Source organism: Lactuca serriola, chromosome 4 (genome assembly GCF_051521515.1).
Source record: "Lactuca serriola cultivar US96UC23 chromosome 4, Lser_US96UC23_V15, whole genome shotgun sequence".
NCBI classification, from domain to species: Eukaryota; Viridiplantae; Streptophyta; class Magnoliopsida; order Asterales; family Asteraceae; genus Lactuca; species Lactuca serriola.
In genome coordinates this window covers 154,408,358-154,423,288 of record NC_136411.1, presented here as the reverse complement: position 1 = coordinate 154,423,288, position 14,931 = coordinate 154,408,358, and the positions used below count along the sequence as shown (strand labels likewise).

Here is a 14,931-nt window from a genome sequence, read left to right as displayed (position 1 = left end):
TAAGTTTTTCATTATGGCATGTCTTCTTCTTAAGAGCAACATATTTTGTAACTTGTCCGAAATTTTGGATTCCTTGATGCCAATCAGATCCCGTCTCATCTCTCATCGACTCCACACCAATCCAAGAAGTCTACTTAGCCACTTATTGGACCTACTTGATATATTTAAGATCATGAGATCCGTTTAATACGTGACACTGACTCGACCACATCTTTCATTTGCATTTAAAAAAGTTTGTCAATCCATGCTAAATAGTAAACATATAGGCACCACTTGTCAATTGACTGACAATTGTCATACATATTGTTTGCCACCTTCAAGACTTCGATACTCATGGGCTTTTCTTTCGTCTTAACTTTCATCTCCCCTTCGACTAGACTCATTGCATTCACACATTTAGACGGTTTGTGTGGATTACTGAAAATCCATTGGATTTTTTCCGATCCTCCGAGGCGCACATTTGGGTTTTATCTCTTATATCATAATTACATTTTCCTCTCTGCTTTCCTTCATGATTACGATGTGATATCTTGGAGCCACCTTTTTCTCCTCTAACATAGTGTTTCATACTCACACAAAACATATTGATGTCAACTTCCACTTTGAGAAGTGAGGAAGTCGCACAAAGGATTAATATTAGTTGATCTCTACACATGATCAACTTGATGATACCTTTAGCAAACAATCACATACTCCTTGATTTGTTTTTCTTTGTTCCAAGCTTCAGACTGCTACTCCTCATCATCATCCGCTTGTAGGAGCATACCAAACCTAGTATATTTGGGCTAAATGTACTATAAAGTTGGATCTCTAGGGCTAGGATTAATGTGAAGCATTCCCAATATATCATTTCTTACGTTATACTCATTGTTCAATACAAGGCAAATACATACAAGAGATTTCAAAAACTTAATCCATCCTTTGCATAAATGAACTCATTTTTCAATACAAGGCAAATACACACAACAGAGATTTCCAGAACTTAATCCATCCTTTGCATAAACGAACGACCCAAAGTGAATTTATATCCCACCTTTTTGGGTGGAACAACGAATTGTCATCTTTGTCATATTTATTACAATCCTATTCCCAACAAACATGATACAATACCATTGTATTAAACGGGGATTCAAGTATTTAACAAAACCAATGGGTTCAATATAATTTCCTAGAACTTATCCTATCAATTTGTGGGTGTATTTCACTAAAACGAGTAGATCCGCAAGCTTTTGTTTTCTTCTGTTTTGTGATGAAGAAATAACAAAACAAAGAGAAGTGCAAAAGGAAAGACAATGCTGAAAGCAACACCACCCACCACCAACAGTTGAAACTGAAAACAGAATCAAACATATCGTTTTACTCAAAGAAACTTGGAAAACCCACCCATCCACCATCTTCCATCAAAAACCTATTCACAATAACATACAACCCCACTAGTATCTACCTACTATATATCTTGAAAATCATAGTAATAAAAAAGAAAAAAAATTAAAAATTAAAACTGCAACCTTCAAACTCCACTTTTGATGCATCTTCTACATAGCTACACAGGTATGACATCCACCTTTGATGCATCTTCACATCTCAACACTATGCCCTCCAAGCTTCCTGGCAGCATACACTTTGCCCATTGACACCCTGTTGTGAATGCATCCCCTGGTGGAACTATCATCAGCACATTCTCATTCCTCTGCACTACTCCCATCACACTTACTGTGCTCCCTTCCTTGATATACCTACATCATAAATAAATAAAAAACCCCAAAACTCGTTTAATCATATTAAATTATTAATATTCATTTCCCCATATAATCAATCAAACGCTTACCCTTCTTTCAATCTCATCACACGATCATCACTCGAAAGGTTTCTCTCACCCAACCACCTCACAAACTCTGGAGACAAATCTTTATTCAAAGGATTCACATCAACAACTACCGATTCATCCACATAAGGTGTCACCCTTGCTCCATATCCAGTCTTTACCAATGCCCTTAATCCAGATTGGAAATCAGATATGTAAAAATCCACCACATGCCTCTGTCATTTTTTTATTAAAAAAAATTATTAATTAATCATTCACATGATGACACAATCACAAACACAAAAGCTACTCACTTCTGATGATCTCAGCCCCCATGTAAACTTCCTATGTGTAGGGTTGGCTGCTTTTGAATCCCATCCTCTGTATTCATATAAACTTGTGGAAGTATACACGCATCTTGGAACCTTCTGGAAGGCTGATTCAAGTGGCACGTTTCCACATGTCACCACCTTCATAATTCGTAAATAAAGTTTAGAAAAGTAATATATCATTTGATTTAAGAGTTGTAAGTTGAAGAATCAAGATTACATACCCCTGAAACCTTGACATATTGACCATCTTTTGCAGTTCTAAGTTCAGCATCAGGATAACGCGCAATGAATCCAATGATGGATTGTCTACCATAACAAGTATTCCAAGTGAACAATGCTGCAACGATGATGAAAAGAACCACCACAATCACAAGGAGAATACCATTGTGAACAGCTCCAAGAATAAACCCACCAGCAATGAATCCCATCACGAACAACAGAATCATGGACCATAATATTATCTTCGGGAAACCCTTCTTGAATGAGTAATCATCGTCTTTAGTAAGAGTAGTCACAGCCTGATTGTGAACAACGCCGTGTACTTTCATCGAGCCCTTAGAGTCCAGAGGGCCAGAAAATTTCCGGGGAGCTCCGGATGAAGTTAATGGGCCGGAAGAGATTGGGCCGGATGTGATTAGGCCGGTAGCAGGGAGGACCGGCGGCAGAGGACCTGAATTTTGGCGGTTCACCGGCGTCACTCCGCCAGATTGAGGACCGGAAGACTTTTTTATAGGCTCGCCGTGTTTATTTAGTGGCCCGGAGTTTGACTTTTTGACAGATACAGGAACGCCGCCGGTTGACACAGGGCCTGATGTGGAGTAGCTAGACCTGGCGGCGTTTGACATGATTGGTCCTGAATGTGATGCGACTCCTGTGAATGATCCGGTTCTTGAAGGACCGGTTATTGGGCCGGATTTTCTTGATTTTGAGCCGTCAGTGTTGATATCAAACATCTTTCCTAGCTCACCGGATTTCTTGATGTCACCACCGGTGTAAACCATGGCTGAAGAGCTCATGGTCGGAGCTCTTTCTTTTGGCTGCTCCGGCCGCCCTGACACATACAGCCCATTACTGAGCTGATGAGATGGGAATCTTGAACCCATCGGCTTTTCTTGTAGTTACTAAACACCATGAAGACAAAGATAAGTCGATTAAACAAATGGCTTAAGATTTCAGATAAATAAATGAACAAATCGGTTATAGATCAGAGATACATAGCATGTTCTTCATACCAGACTACATCTTCAAGTGGTAGTAATTAAGAAAGCCGATAGTTTTATATAAATGGACCTCAGATTGTATGATTTTACAAGTATAAACGTAATTCAAAACCGGACCATCCTAGAAATAGGAAGTGGTAGTTAAAACATAGCGTATAAGCAACAGACAGTTGGTCCAACAAAAAGCTAGATCCCAGAAAAAGGGTTAAAAAGAAGGCACATAAGCACGAACACACCCTTTCACTATCCACATAGCATGCCTACAAGAGTAGATCCGGGGAGTTTAGATGCTTGTAGACATCGAAAAAACAACAGATAACAATTGCAAAAGTTGAGAGGAAGAAGTGATACTTAAATCTATGATATTCGACATTTCAAACCCAAAAAAGAATACGAGGGCACAAAGTGAAAGACATTAAAGGGATTTCATGAAAAGTGCATTCATGGCCGATTTACTTCATTTTCGAGATTTGTGTAGGTTCATAAGGGGTTAGCCCAAATACATGAGGAAGAAACAAGTAGAAAGAAGATCTAACAACCCCCAAATAGAAAAAAGTAAACATACATTACCCATGTCGCCATTTTCATCCGAAACAACAGAATTGAGTAAAATCAAAATAGGGTGAGGGGTGAAGGGTGAAGAGGGTACCTGGGTCTGAAGTGAAGAAATCAAATCTGAAGGGGATAGGGGAACATGTAGTGAACAATAGGGGTCAGAAGAAGAGGCAGACGACTAGCGAGCAGTTAAGAATCGAGGGGTGTTGATGTGATCCCATCGACATATGATATCGGTATGAAAAAAATCTAATCTTTTCTCTTTTCCTCTCAGTCGTGAGAGAGCAGCAACAATTGGTGGGTTGTCTCTTCGCCCCCAAATACCCTCAAAAACACACACACACACGAGATAAAAATATATAAAAAAAATTGAAGTGGCCAGTACAGTACTACCTGATATACATACAACTAGGAGGAGAGAGAGAGAGAGAGAGAGAGAGAGAGAGAGAGAGAGAGAGAGAGAGAGAGAGAGAGAGAGAGAGAGAGAGAGAGGTAATGTGTATATTGTAATTAATAATAAATTATTAGATGAAGAAAAAACCCTCCAAAAATATTTAAATAAAAAATAATAAAAAAGGTGGAAAGAAAAGACATTGATGGATGGAAATCCTCTTCCCATCTTTGCGTATTCTTGTTTAGAGGAGAAGTGTGGTGTGGCCTGTGGTGGGTCGACCCGACTCAAACAACTGAAGTCTCAACAATTTATTGTTTTTTAAAATAAAGTGGTTGTGTAATTAATGAAACATAAACAACAAGCAAACATCTGGTCTGGATGACACTAATTCTGAAAAATGCCAAAAACTACTCTTTCACTCCCAAACAAAAGAGTCATTAGGCATGATGTGTTACTTGTATATGTATGCTATTGGTTTTTGTCATTTTTACTTTTGTCGTATTAGTTATGTACGGCAAGACTCTCCATAAGTATTAAATATTGTGACACAAAAAAATTTAGTTACATAAATAATGAAGAACACCACATGGAGGTGATCGAAAATGCCCAATTATGCTGGTTGATGAGTTTGATAGTACTATAAGCAACATTTGAATTAAAATGAAAGTAAGGTAATAAATACAAGGTGGAGGTATGAGGTATGTATGTATAAGTTGAATGAGACGATGATGATGAAACGGAGGATAGAGGAGTTGGTGATTTGGTGGGGGCTGTGCTGTGCTCAACAGAAATTGATAAGGAAATATTACCACCTAATATTATTACCTATACATTCATGTCCATTCAATTCATCATTCCCCCACTTTGTTTTTTTACATTTACTTTTCACCACAACATATATATGATACTAATATACAATGGAAAACCCAATGAACTCCCCTCATCAATAAATTCAAGTAGGCCAAGTGTAATGGTAAAAATGTAGAAAAATCGTAGACATGTACTTGTTTGTTGTGGAAGTTGACAAATGAAGCAAATCCACACATTTAAGTTTTGATACGTCATTCTTGAAATTGGTTTTGAATTGACGGTTGAAGAAACATCATGGCCATCACCATATATTTATTTGTCGACATACTTACACAAATACTGCCAACTCTAATAACGTTAAAATATTAAATCCAACTGAAACTATAAGATAAAATATGTCGCGTATATCTTAAAAGAAAATGAAATAAAAAATAAAAAATGCAAATGCAACGTAACGTTTATCCAGAAAAATATAGTCTTGATTTTAAAATATTAATTATTTTATTAGAATTAGAAGCACCGCTTAAAACGCCACGTGAGTGTCGACTTAACCCCCACCGCCATCCGCGAAAGGCTAATAAAACACAAGAACCCACCCACATCCGGTTCATATCTCAAAATCAAACCGCCGTTGCCAACATGAGAATGAAGACTTCTTTCATCGTCTTGCTTCTTTCGTTACTCATGTTCTTCCTTTTTACATCAGACTCCATTCAAGAACAGCAACAGCAACAACAACAACCTCTTCCTCTTCATATGAAAATTAAGACTCTTCTCACCAATATCCAGTCCTACCTATTTCCTCCCAACCTGGAGTAAGTTATTCCCTTTTATTTTCCTTTTTGTTTATTCATTTGTGGATAAAATCTAAAAACAAACAGCTAACATGGATTTTTTACGAATTGGTTTAGTTTCAGAGGAAGCGTTATTAGCAAAGATGAACCCAGAGTGACCGGTGCAAGTGAAACAGAAGGCGGCGCTGGGGACAAGTTTAAAGAGGCTGTCGCCAAGAGTCTAGGTGAAGGGAAAGCAACCGTTGAGGAAACTGCCAAAACCGCCGCACAAAAGCTCAAGGACACCTTTTCTTCCCATCATGATCCCCAAGAAGACCTCTGATCACTATAATGTAGAAAACATCTTTTTTTTTTTTCCCTTGTAATCGGTTTTGTTTTATTAAGTAAACATATTTTTTTTTGTTCTTTGATTTTGCCGTTTTTGAATACGTCTCAAATGGCTCCACTGACGCGCATTGGAAAGTGTGAACACAAGATTCTGGATATAATAAAGCAAGCAATAACATCAACAACAGACAGAGAGAGGTTTAATGAATCATGTGTGTTTTCCTCACGCAACCAAAAAATAAAAAAAGATAATTGTTTATTTTGGGGCAGTTTCTTGTAATCATCCTCCACCTTTGAGAACCAAACAAGAAACGACGGAAAAAGCGGAGGACTTCAATTATTCTGATACTCCCAAAAACCGAGCGCCACTGCCAAAAACAAAATAATGAAATTTTAAAATTAAAATAGTAAAGACGTGTAAGTAGTAAGAAGGTTAGTTATATGTAAGTGAGTGAGATAATTGAGTAGTAGGCCAGAAAACAGATTATTAGATATCCAGTAAAATTATTATGTCCTATGGGGTATAATTATTATTGTATTCTAAAAGCATGGAAAAGCGAATTTCCCACTACCAAAAATACACAATTAAATAAAGGCCAGGCCGGGTAATCATCATCATCATACTTAACATACAAGGGTAGTAGGACGTATTTATACACGACTACTTATCACACACATTCACGCTCCTCATCATTTTTCTTTGTCTTTTTTTAATTTCATTACCGAACAGAAAGTGTAACATATTGATTTACAAATTGTTTCAAACTATTCTAAATTGTAAGATACTTTTCACATGTTCCATGACATTGCCTAAAAGCTTTCCTTCCTGTTCTAAAGTGTTCACTGTAGGGTGGAGTGGAAGCTTTTGTGAAAGGTGATAGTTGAAACTTTGATTAGGTTCTAAACAGCTTTCCATCAACTTGGATGAGATTGAGGGTTATCTTATCGCCTTTCATTGGGGGATGCACCTCGGTTTTTGTATGTGGTTAACTTTTTGGGACTTTACGCCCTTTTACTTTAAAACAGAAACCAACCAACCAACCTACCCGATTAAACATCATTATCATTTTACTATATACTACACAAAAGAGAAATAAAAGTCAAAATATCAAATTTAAGGCCTACACCCTACTTTAGTATGTGTGTGTTTGTGTGCATCTATGTCTCTTTATCCGTTCATATAAGTCCGCTTTATTTTATGATTCCATTTGTGGGCTCGAGGATCTTGTTTTATAGTACTAAAGAAGGTTATGCACACTAGTAGGGTCCACATGAGGGCTGATGAATATGGAAAAAAAAACTATTATTTAATAAAAAATGACAAACATGATAAATCAGAGCCTAGAGGCATATGGCAGAAGCATGTGGTATCAAACTTTGGTGATAAAGCTAGTAGCACTGCACTTGAACAAGATCTAGAAGAAGCTTATGAGTTCTAAATCAGGCTTAAAGCAAGTCGAGTATGTTGTGTGATTTACTGGTACATACATGATACATGATGATATGCATGAAAGAAGAAATTATATAACACATTGTCATGTTTTTCTTTGCACAAAATGATGTTACGATTATATAGCAATTAGCAAAGATATATGTTTTATTGCATATTAAAATGATGTTAGGACAGGATATGGCATAACTTATAAGACAGCTGTAAATTGACCCCGGGTTACTATCATGGAAGACATTTAGAAGAAGGAAGACGTTAACTATTATTCTTGCACTAAATTCGATAAGATGCTTAGGAAAAATGCTAAATCACAGAACCATAACTATTCACAAAGCTTAAAGGTTATATTTTCCATACATGTGTATATAGAAAGTTAAATCATGTACAACCTATGAAAAGTTTGGAAAGAAATGGTTGAATACTTTGTTGATGGGAAGTAGATCAACGTTGGTTAAACCCATGTTTGGAAGTTCGGGTCTTATCTTCTCTGAATGTTTAGATCTCCAACTAGGGTTTTGAATGATCTTGAAAAAAATGGGTCAGTACATTTTTTGGGAAGGTGAGATGGGGGATCAAAAAGTGCAGTGGATGGGTTAATTGGAAGAAGATTCTCAAATCTAAACAAATAAGATGATTGGGGATTGGTAATCTTTTTTGCTACCAATCCGAATTTATTAACTACATGAATGAACACAATTCTTTATGGATTGAGTTGATTAAAAATATTCACAAGGATTATGAGTTATTTCAAACTGGTAGTAGGCTCCATCAGTGCATTTGGTTAAAAACATTAATGGTTCAGTTGATCATAATTTGGATATGGCTTCTTTTATGAACCGAAACCGAATTGTAAACAATGGTGTATAGGCATGACACGCAAGGTTGATAAATAAGTTGGCTACTTGGTTTCTATGATTGTATGATTTGGAAAGGTTGCTTCGTGTTATGTGGGAATGGCAGTGTAAGGAATAGAAAATAGCTTAATCCAAGTTCCTTTGAATCAACAATCCTTGTCCAACATAGTGAAGTCATCTCAGAGAACGCAAGGAATAGAAAATATTTGGATATTGTGGTTATGACTTATGAGTTATGACCAGTGACTACCTTATGAATGACTTACATATTTTGAAGGGGCCAATGAAGGAACATTACTTATGGATTTCGACTACAAGTAAAAGGTTAGTCCAGTTGGGCCAGAAGACTCAAAATCCATTGCTTGATTCTTTGAATTTTGAATGTTGTGTTTTTCTGGCTAGTTTTGATTTAAGAAAATTCAACCTGTTTTAATATTGTTGTATCAAACCACGATGATGTAACGAAAGATAATCTGAGCTATAGAACTTTCTAGTTTGTATACGGGTAGCAAGACACTGAAGATGAATGCGGATGGGGTGTTACAATATGTATGTATGCATACATTACATACACACACAAAGCCTAATCCAACAAAAGAACTACACAATGAATAAACTAAGTACTAAAAGAACACATGCTCAAGCTTAAATCTATTCATGTTTTTTTTGTTTATTTGGCATTCTTGTATCAGTTGTATACATAAAACAACAAAAACTTGTTGCTTCACCTCCACCACAAAAGCATAACATCTATATTTGATTTTTATAATTCTTTAGTTAATCTCAAGTTTCATAATTTGTGAAATTCAAATCTCTCCATTTAAAGGGGCAAATTTGTCCGATTTGTATGCTTGTATTTATGACCTAGCAACTCAGGAATAAGGTCAACACCACATCCAGTGTGCAAAGCAAACTTCCTATACGTTAGCAGCAATAACTCAAACCAACTATAAATACTGACACCATATATGCAGGTACAACCTCGATAATTATAGTAATTTTATTCTTTTGTCCTCCAGCCTTATTTTGGTCCCCTCTTCCAGTAATATGTGTCATTCCAGGAAGAATATGCTTTAATCTTATTAAGGTATCGCACACTCTATTATCTTAGTACATTTACATTAATCACCACATAAAGCACAACACATACTCACATATCAAGTAAGTAGTCATCTTTCACAAGTATTGAATCTAAATCTGCTTGGGAATTTTTCAAGCATCTCATTCTATTTTTTTTAGTATCCTATATACAGCTATTGATCTTCCCATATTACATTTGGGAGGAAAAGCGCATGCTTCAAAAGCCTACCATAAGGATGTATGATAAGGAACATCTATCACTAATTTCCACAAGAACGGAACCAAACGGCATTTCATGGCAATGAATTGATGATGGCCAATCAGGGTCGTGACATGAATCAGATAAAAATCATATTTTTAAACATAATATGTAAACGGGGATCAAAGTCAACATTTGCTAGAATGTAAAGTGATCTAGACTCATTGCTACGCATCAGCAACTACCAATCCCAAACATATTTTCGGATTGAAAAAGACAAACAACAAATAGAAGTAACCTTTAATCGTTCATGTCAACATGTGTTAACCGATTTCAAAAGTGTGGTAGATCTTATTCGCGACAATTTTATAATAAAAAGCGAGCAAAGTAAAGGAATTTACCTCGACCGGATAAACAAATTAGTGGCCGCCGTGCTCTTTGGCATGTTGCTGATGCTCAAGGTGACGTCGCTCCTCAGGAAGGGCGACGAGGTAAGAGAAGATCATGCCACCAAAGCAGATATGATAGAGAGGTGCGATCGAGTCGGTCAGGATGTATTTGGCATGGTAATTATCCAATGATCTCTGAATAAAATTTCTCGCGTTGCTCGTTGTCACCATCGGCTTCACATGCGCCGGCACGTCTTTCACTTTCATTCCCTTGATCTCGCTGAAAAACTTCCTCATCGCCATTTCCAGATAGAGAGAGAGAGAAAGATAGATCGAATCTGCGAAACCCTAACCCTTAGTTTGGTTGATTGAAGAGGTAATTGGGCGAGCGACTTTGTGGTACTATTGACAAATCCCCGTTTCCTTTTTTATTTTTAAGTTTTGGCATTTCCTTGTATAGGCAATTGGGTCGGGTAATACCCATTTTAGATGAAATACAGATCAGACCCAAAAGAATCAAGGGGGGTGTCCAGCATTGGTTATATTAAACAAACTTATGTTTTTTATATAAAATTAGCTTAATCGGTATTATAATATATTAAAAAACGTTTGAATTAATTTATATGATAATAAAACGCAATAAATTGATAAATCGTTACTTAGTGATTGATAAATTCTGTTTGTATATTTAAAATGACCAAAAGATACAATGGTAAAAGGGTAAAATGGCATGCATGTCGTTGGTGATAAACAAAGGAAAACGAGGTTGCGATCCATAAAGGTTTTCTAGGATTAAACAATCGAAAATGGTAAATTGATTTCCACATATACTAAACATTTTTAATTAAGTTATAAGGCTTTAAAATAACAGATTGTTGAATAAACATCTTATGTATCCAACACTCAAAAAATAGTAATTAATAGCATCAAACTGTAATGAAGTAATAATCTCAAACACCCTTGGGTGCCTCCTTAACCATATTCCTCTTATGTTCTTTTAGACATTTCATGTTTAAATACAACTTTTATTGAGATAATAACTAATGAACAATAATGGAAGCCCTGTGTCACAAAAAGATCATGTTTTATATGCAATAACATAAGGATTAACCACTCAATTTTGAGTTAAATTAAGAAAAATATATTACATTACATATAAATTCATACACGACTTGCAACTCTATTTACACCATGAAAACATAATTCTTCTTACCTATTCATATATTACAACATATGATATCATCAACATTGACACATTAATACCCTAACCAGGTGGGTGGTATTGGCTGGAACTTCTGCTTTGCACAACCAAGCACATCATAATATTCCTCCATTCGGCTAAAACAATCCCTAAAATCCGTAAACAGCTTCTCAAACACCTTCCACAGGACTTCATATGATCTTGAATATGGGAATGGAAGAAATGTCTGTAGATACAACCAACATCAACATAATCATATTCATAACTTGTAACTTCAATCTAATTAAAACCTTCTCCATCATGACTGCCCCATCTGGACAAGACAGGGCATGACATGAATTGACAGGACAGGATAGGACAGGACAGAAACAGGTTATAATGTGAAAGATATGTTGAGAAGACAACTTACATCTCCCTCGAGTGCAAGGCGCTTGAGCAACAGAAATGTTTTCTCACTTTCTTCCAAATTTTCAATGACTGCCAACCAAATTTTAGAAGCAAGGTCATGAGCCTTCTCCCTTGACATGCCACAAGCTATAAATTGATCTAAAGAAACAACACCAGTATAATACCATAAGCATCAACAAGTAGCTAGGAAAAGACACTGGTCAACAATTTTAATCTGAGGGGTAAATTTGGTATAAATTAATTCATCAAGTAAGTACACAAAAATGCAAGCTCACCTATTATGGTTCCATGAAGTATTCCAGATGAACACGGCATTTTTGTAATCTCAAGTTGATCTTTCAGAAACAGATAAGTATGACCTACAAGCTCATCCATTTCACCATCCAGTGAAAATAAATGTTTGCTCACATATAATGCAGCATACCTCCTGAGAAAGTAGGGTTGTTGACTTGTTGAAGATGTATAGTAAAGAATCCATGTTGTTCATAATAATTCTGTTTCTATCAACTATAAGAACTTGGTTATGGCATGTACCTTTTGCTTGATCCTTGAGGAATTGGACCAGGCCACCTTTTAGCCTGGGAAACTAAAGGAAAACTTCTGATAAGAGCAGCATGCCACAGGCATTCTTCTTGAAAGAGATGGGCCCATTGCCTTGATACACAAGATACTACTCCCCACTCCATGATGGGAACTCGGATAAAGATTTCAACGAGTAGATGATCAGGGAGTTTACCAAAAGGTTCATCTGAATTAGGTAAACAGACACTTCTGTTCTTATCCGCCATTACCCTGAAGAAGCATATGATCAGCCAAGCAAAGCAAGGATCGTATAAGTATCTAGTTCGGAGAGGAGATACTATCAATTTTTTCTAGATAAAAGTTTCAAATTCGTCACAGTCAGTTAGCGCCCCTTGTTCTTCTACTTGCTTAAGATGGATTATTCTGCTTATTACGAAAGCTAAATTTCTGGAAGGGCAAAGGAAAATATTCAAATTGTAGTATCTATTCGGCTTGTGGTTAAAAATTAAAGCACAAACATGAGGGATCGTATAATATGGAGCATAAATTCCTTACTTAGTGGCTGAAAGGAGACAGGGGAAGCATCTACAGCAGATATTCAACTGATTGTTGAAGATTCCGCATTCATCAAGGATAAAAGTCACAGAGGAGGATCGAGAAGCATATGATGAGATCAACAAACAACAGCAGCAGCAAAGGAGATGATGGATGAAGAAGATGGATCAGTAAAGGAGGAAGCGATTGATACGTGAGAGATGGAGAAGAGGAGACGGTGGTGGCTGGGATGTCATGTCTTACTTCTTACATCATTAAAGTCGGAATATATGATTTTTAAGTAAAAGCGAAATAAAAGTCATTAGATGAGCACCATGTTTTGTTTAAGGTGTTCATTTATAACCTTTTAACCGGTTTTCATTACGTTATCGGTTACTTCATACCAGTAAAGCTCTTGATTATTTAAAAAAATTTATATTTATTTGTAAGTTTTCAAAAATGTTCAAATTTATTCTTATTTTGATTAGACAAAACTACAAGATTGGTACTTGTGGTATTCAAAAACTTTGGATATGGTCCAAAAAGGTTTTCACTTGCATAGAAGGTCCAAAATCAAGGTTTTCTGTGTGTTTTTTGTCCAAAAAAACTTGAAAAGACGGTTATACCTTTTTACTTTCTTTTTTATATTTTTTTAATACTTATTTTTATATTTTATTAATTAAAAATCAAAAAAGGTCTCTCTCTCTCTCTCTCTCTCTCTCTCTCTCTCTCTCTCTCTCTCTCTCTCTCTCTCTCTCTCTCTCTCTCTCTCTCTCTCTCTCTCTCTCTCTCTCTCTCTCTCTCCCGGATTCATGCTTGTCTTCTTCACCACCACATCTTTAATACACAGAGTAAAACTTTTTTATAAATCCAGTCGAGAAATATTTTATGCTTCTAAACCCAGAAAATCAAGAACCGGGCATAGCTCTCAATCGATTAACAACATCGGGTCTTCTTCTTCTTTCCGTCAAAGTGTACACGGAGAGAAAAAAAAACAGATATATTCCTAACCTCATTTTTTTTTTTTGCAATCGATGCAAAATTTGGTCAAATCTGATGAATCAAAAGGAGGGAAGCAGGTGAAGCTATACGAAAATAATAATAAAAAAGAGCCCCGTTCTTGCTGCACCGCATATTGATCAAGGAGATGGGGCGGAGAAAACCTGCACGAGGGAGGGGTCTCCCATAAATCCAATTTGGGTTTGCACGAAGAACACACTGGTGATGGTGATTGAAGGGCCACCAATTCGATCGGTTTGCATCGAATTCACTGAAGCACCTCGTCTCTGAAACGATTTCTGAAAAACATTCAAGCTCTCGTATATGAAAACCGATCTATGTGTCTATGTTCATCTCGGTAAACCCATATTCTCCTCCCCATCAAAATTGATATTGATGTGTTTGTGTTCATCCTTGTAAACCCTTTGTGTGTGTGTATGTGTGTTCTTTCATGTAAATTGATATGTGTTCATCCCTGTAATGGGTTTTCAAATCAAACCTACAAAAAAAACCTAAATGAATCGGGTATATCTGGTGAAAGAAATGAAGGTCGATTGGCTGTTTTAGATGGAGTGATGTGTTCTTTAACCTCAGAAGTCTCATCACACGAAAAATTCAAGTAGTTTGCTGTTTTAAACATGTCGATGGGTTCAATTTCTCCAAAAAGGAATAAGATTCTTGTTTGAAAAGAAGAACTTGAACTCACCAAAAGAGACAAAGAGAGAGAGAGACGTGGGTTGGGAGATAATTAATTTATTTCCTTTTTATTTTTAAATTAAAATATTATTTGAAATTTTTTAAAAAATATATATAAAAAAGAAAGTAATTTTACGGACCAAAAACATAGAAAACCTTGATTTTGGACCTTCTATACAAGTGAGAAACTTTTTGTACCGTATCCAAAGTGTTTTTAATATCATAGGGACCAATCTTTTAGTTTTGCCTTTTGATTATTATTATTATTATTATTATTATTATTATTATTGTATGTTGAATACGTTTTAGAATGTATAAAAATATTTTTATAGATTTAAAAATATGTTTACTTGTATTTAGTAT

General features: G+C 36.0%; 3 protein-coding genes and 1 long non-coding RNA gene across 6 annotated transcripts; 1 reads left to right on the top strand and 3 right to left on the bottom strand.

Moving 5' to 3' along the window:
- Window positions 1-1,296: 1,296 nt before the first annotated feature.
- Window positions 1,297-4,311, bottom strand: LOC145102780 (protein SHOU4-like). 2 transcript variants are annotated; one of them, XM_079040252.1, is made up of 5 exons: window positions 4,006-4,311; window positions 2,358-3,257; window positions 2,119-2,274; window positions 1,829-2,040; window positions 1,297-1,736 (listed from the first exon to the last, which is right to left on the bottom strand). In XM_079040252.1, exons 2-5 carry the CDS (start codon window positions 3,237-3,239, stop codon window positions 1,544-1,546), a joined length of 1,443 nt encoding a protein of 480 aa, XP_078896378.1. In that variant the 5' UTR covers window positions 3,240-3,257; window positions 4,006-4,311; the 3' UTR covers window positions 1,297-1,543. The 2 variants fall into 2 exon arrangements, with proteins under 2 accessions (XP_078896378.1, XP_078896379.1); XM_079040253.1 differs by lacking the exon at window positions 4,006-4,311 and adding an exon at window positions 3,369-3,969.
- Window positions 4,312-5,666: 1,355 nt separating this feature from the next.
- On the top strand, window positions 5,667-6,314 carry LOC145102782 (uncharacterized). The gene is made up of 2 exons (XR_013706276.1): window positions 5,667-5,930; window positions 6,027-6,314. It is a non-coding gene; the product is annotated as an uncharacterized LOC145102782 (long non-coding RNA).
- Window positions 6,315-6,364: 50 nt separating this feature from the next.
- Window positions 6,365-10,636, bottom strand: LOC145102781 (uncharacterized). Its single transcript, XM_079040254.1, has 2 exons — window positions 10,221-10,636; window positions 6,365-6,604 (listed from the first exon to the last, which is right to left on the bottom strand). Exon 1 carries the CDS (start codon window positions 10,509-10,511, stop codon window positions 10,239-10,241), a length of 273 nt encoding a protein of 90 aa, XP_078896380.1. The 5' UTR covers window positions 10,512-10,636; the 3' UTR covers window positions 6,365-6,604; window positions 10,221-10,238.
- A 678-nt stretch (window positions 10,637-11,314) lies between these two features.
- LOC145102779 (uncharacterized) lies at window positions 11,315-14,526 on the bottom strand. 2 transcript variants are annotated; one of them, XM_079040251.1, is made up of 5 exons: window positions 12,895-14,526; window positions 12,352-12,786; window positions 12,093-12,244; window positions 11,819-11,955; window positions 11,315-11,635 (listed from the first exon to the last, which is right to left on the bottom strand). In XM_079040251.1, the coding sequence occupies exons 2-5, from the start codon at window positions 12,603-12,605 to the stop codon at window positions 11,465-11,467; spliced, it is 714 nt and encodes a 237-aa protein (XP_078896377.1). In that variant the 5' UTR covers window positions 12,606-12,786; window positions 12,895-14,526; the 3' UTR covers window positions 11,315-11,464. The 2 variants fall into 2 exon arrangements, with proteins under 2 accessions (XP_078896377.1, XP_078896376.1); XM_079040250.1 differs by having other exon boundaries at window positions 12,352-12,609; window positions 12,895-14,524.
- Between the last annotated feature and the right edge of the window lie 405 nt (window positions 14,527-14,931).

What these genes read in the sequence shown, in the direction of transcription:
- LOC145102780 (XM_079040252.1), bottom strand. Translation starts at nt 3,239, where the DNA reads ATGGGTTCAAGATTCCCATCTCATCAGCTCAGTAATGGGCTGTATGTG. An exon ending in GGGGGCTGAGATCATCAGAA is followed by an intron (nt 2,041 to 2,118) that starts GTGAGTAGCTTT and finishes AAAAAATGACAG; the next exon opens with AGGCATGTGGTGGATTTTTA. An exon ending in GTGATGAGATTGAAAGAAGG is followed by an intron (nt 1,737 to 1,828) that starts GTAAGCGTTTGA and finishes TTTATGATGTAG; the next exon opens with GTATATCAAGGAAGGGAGCA.
- LOC145102781 (XM_079040254.1), bottom strand. Translation starts at nt 10,511, where the DNA reads ATGGCGATGAGGAAGTTTTTCAGCGAGATCAAGGGAATGAAAGTGAAA.
- LOC145102779 (XM_079040251.1), bottom strand. Translation starts at nt 12,605, where the DNA reads ATGGCGGATAAGAACAGAAGTGTCTGTTTACCTAATTCAGATGAACCT. An exon ending in CCTCAAGGATCAAGCAAAAG is followed by an intron (nt 12,245 to 12,351) that starts GTACATGCCATA and finishes CTACTTTCTCAG; the next exon opens with GAGGTATGCTGCATTATATG. An exon ending in ACTTCATGGAACCATAATAG is followed by an intron (nt 11,956 to 12,092) that starts GTGAGCTTGCAT and finishes TTGTTTCTTTAG; the next exon opens with ATCAATTTATAGCTTGTGGC.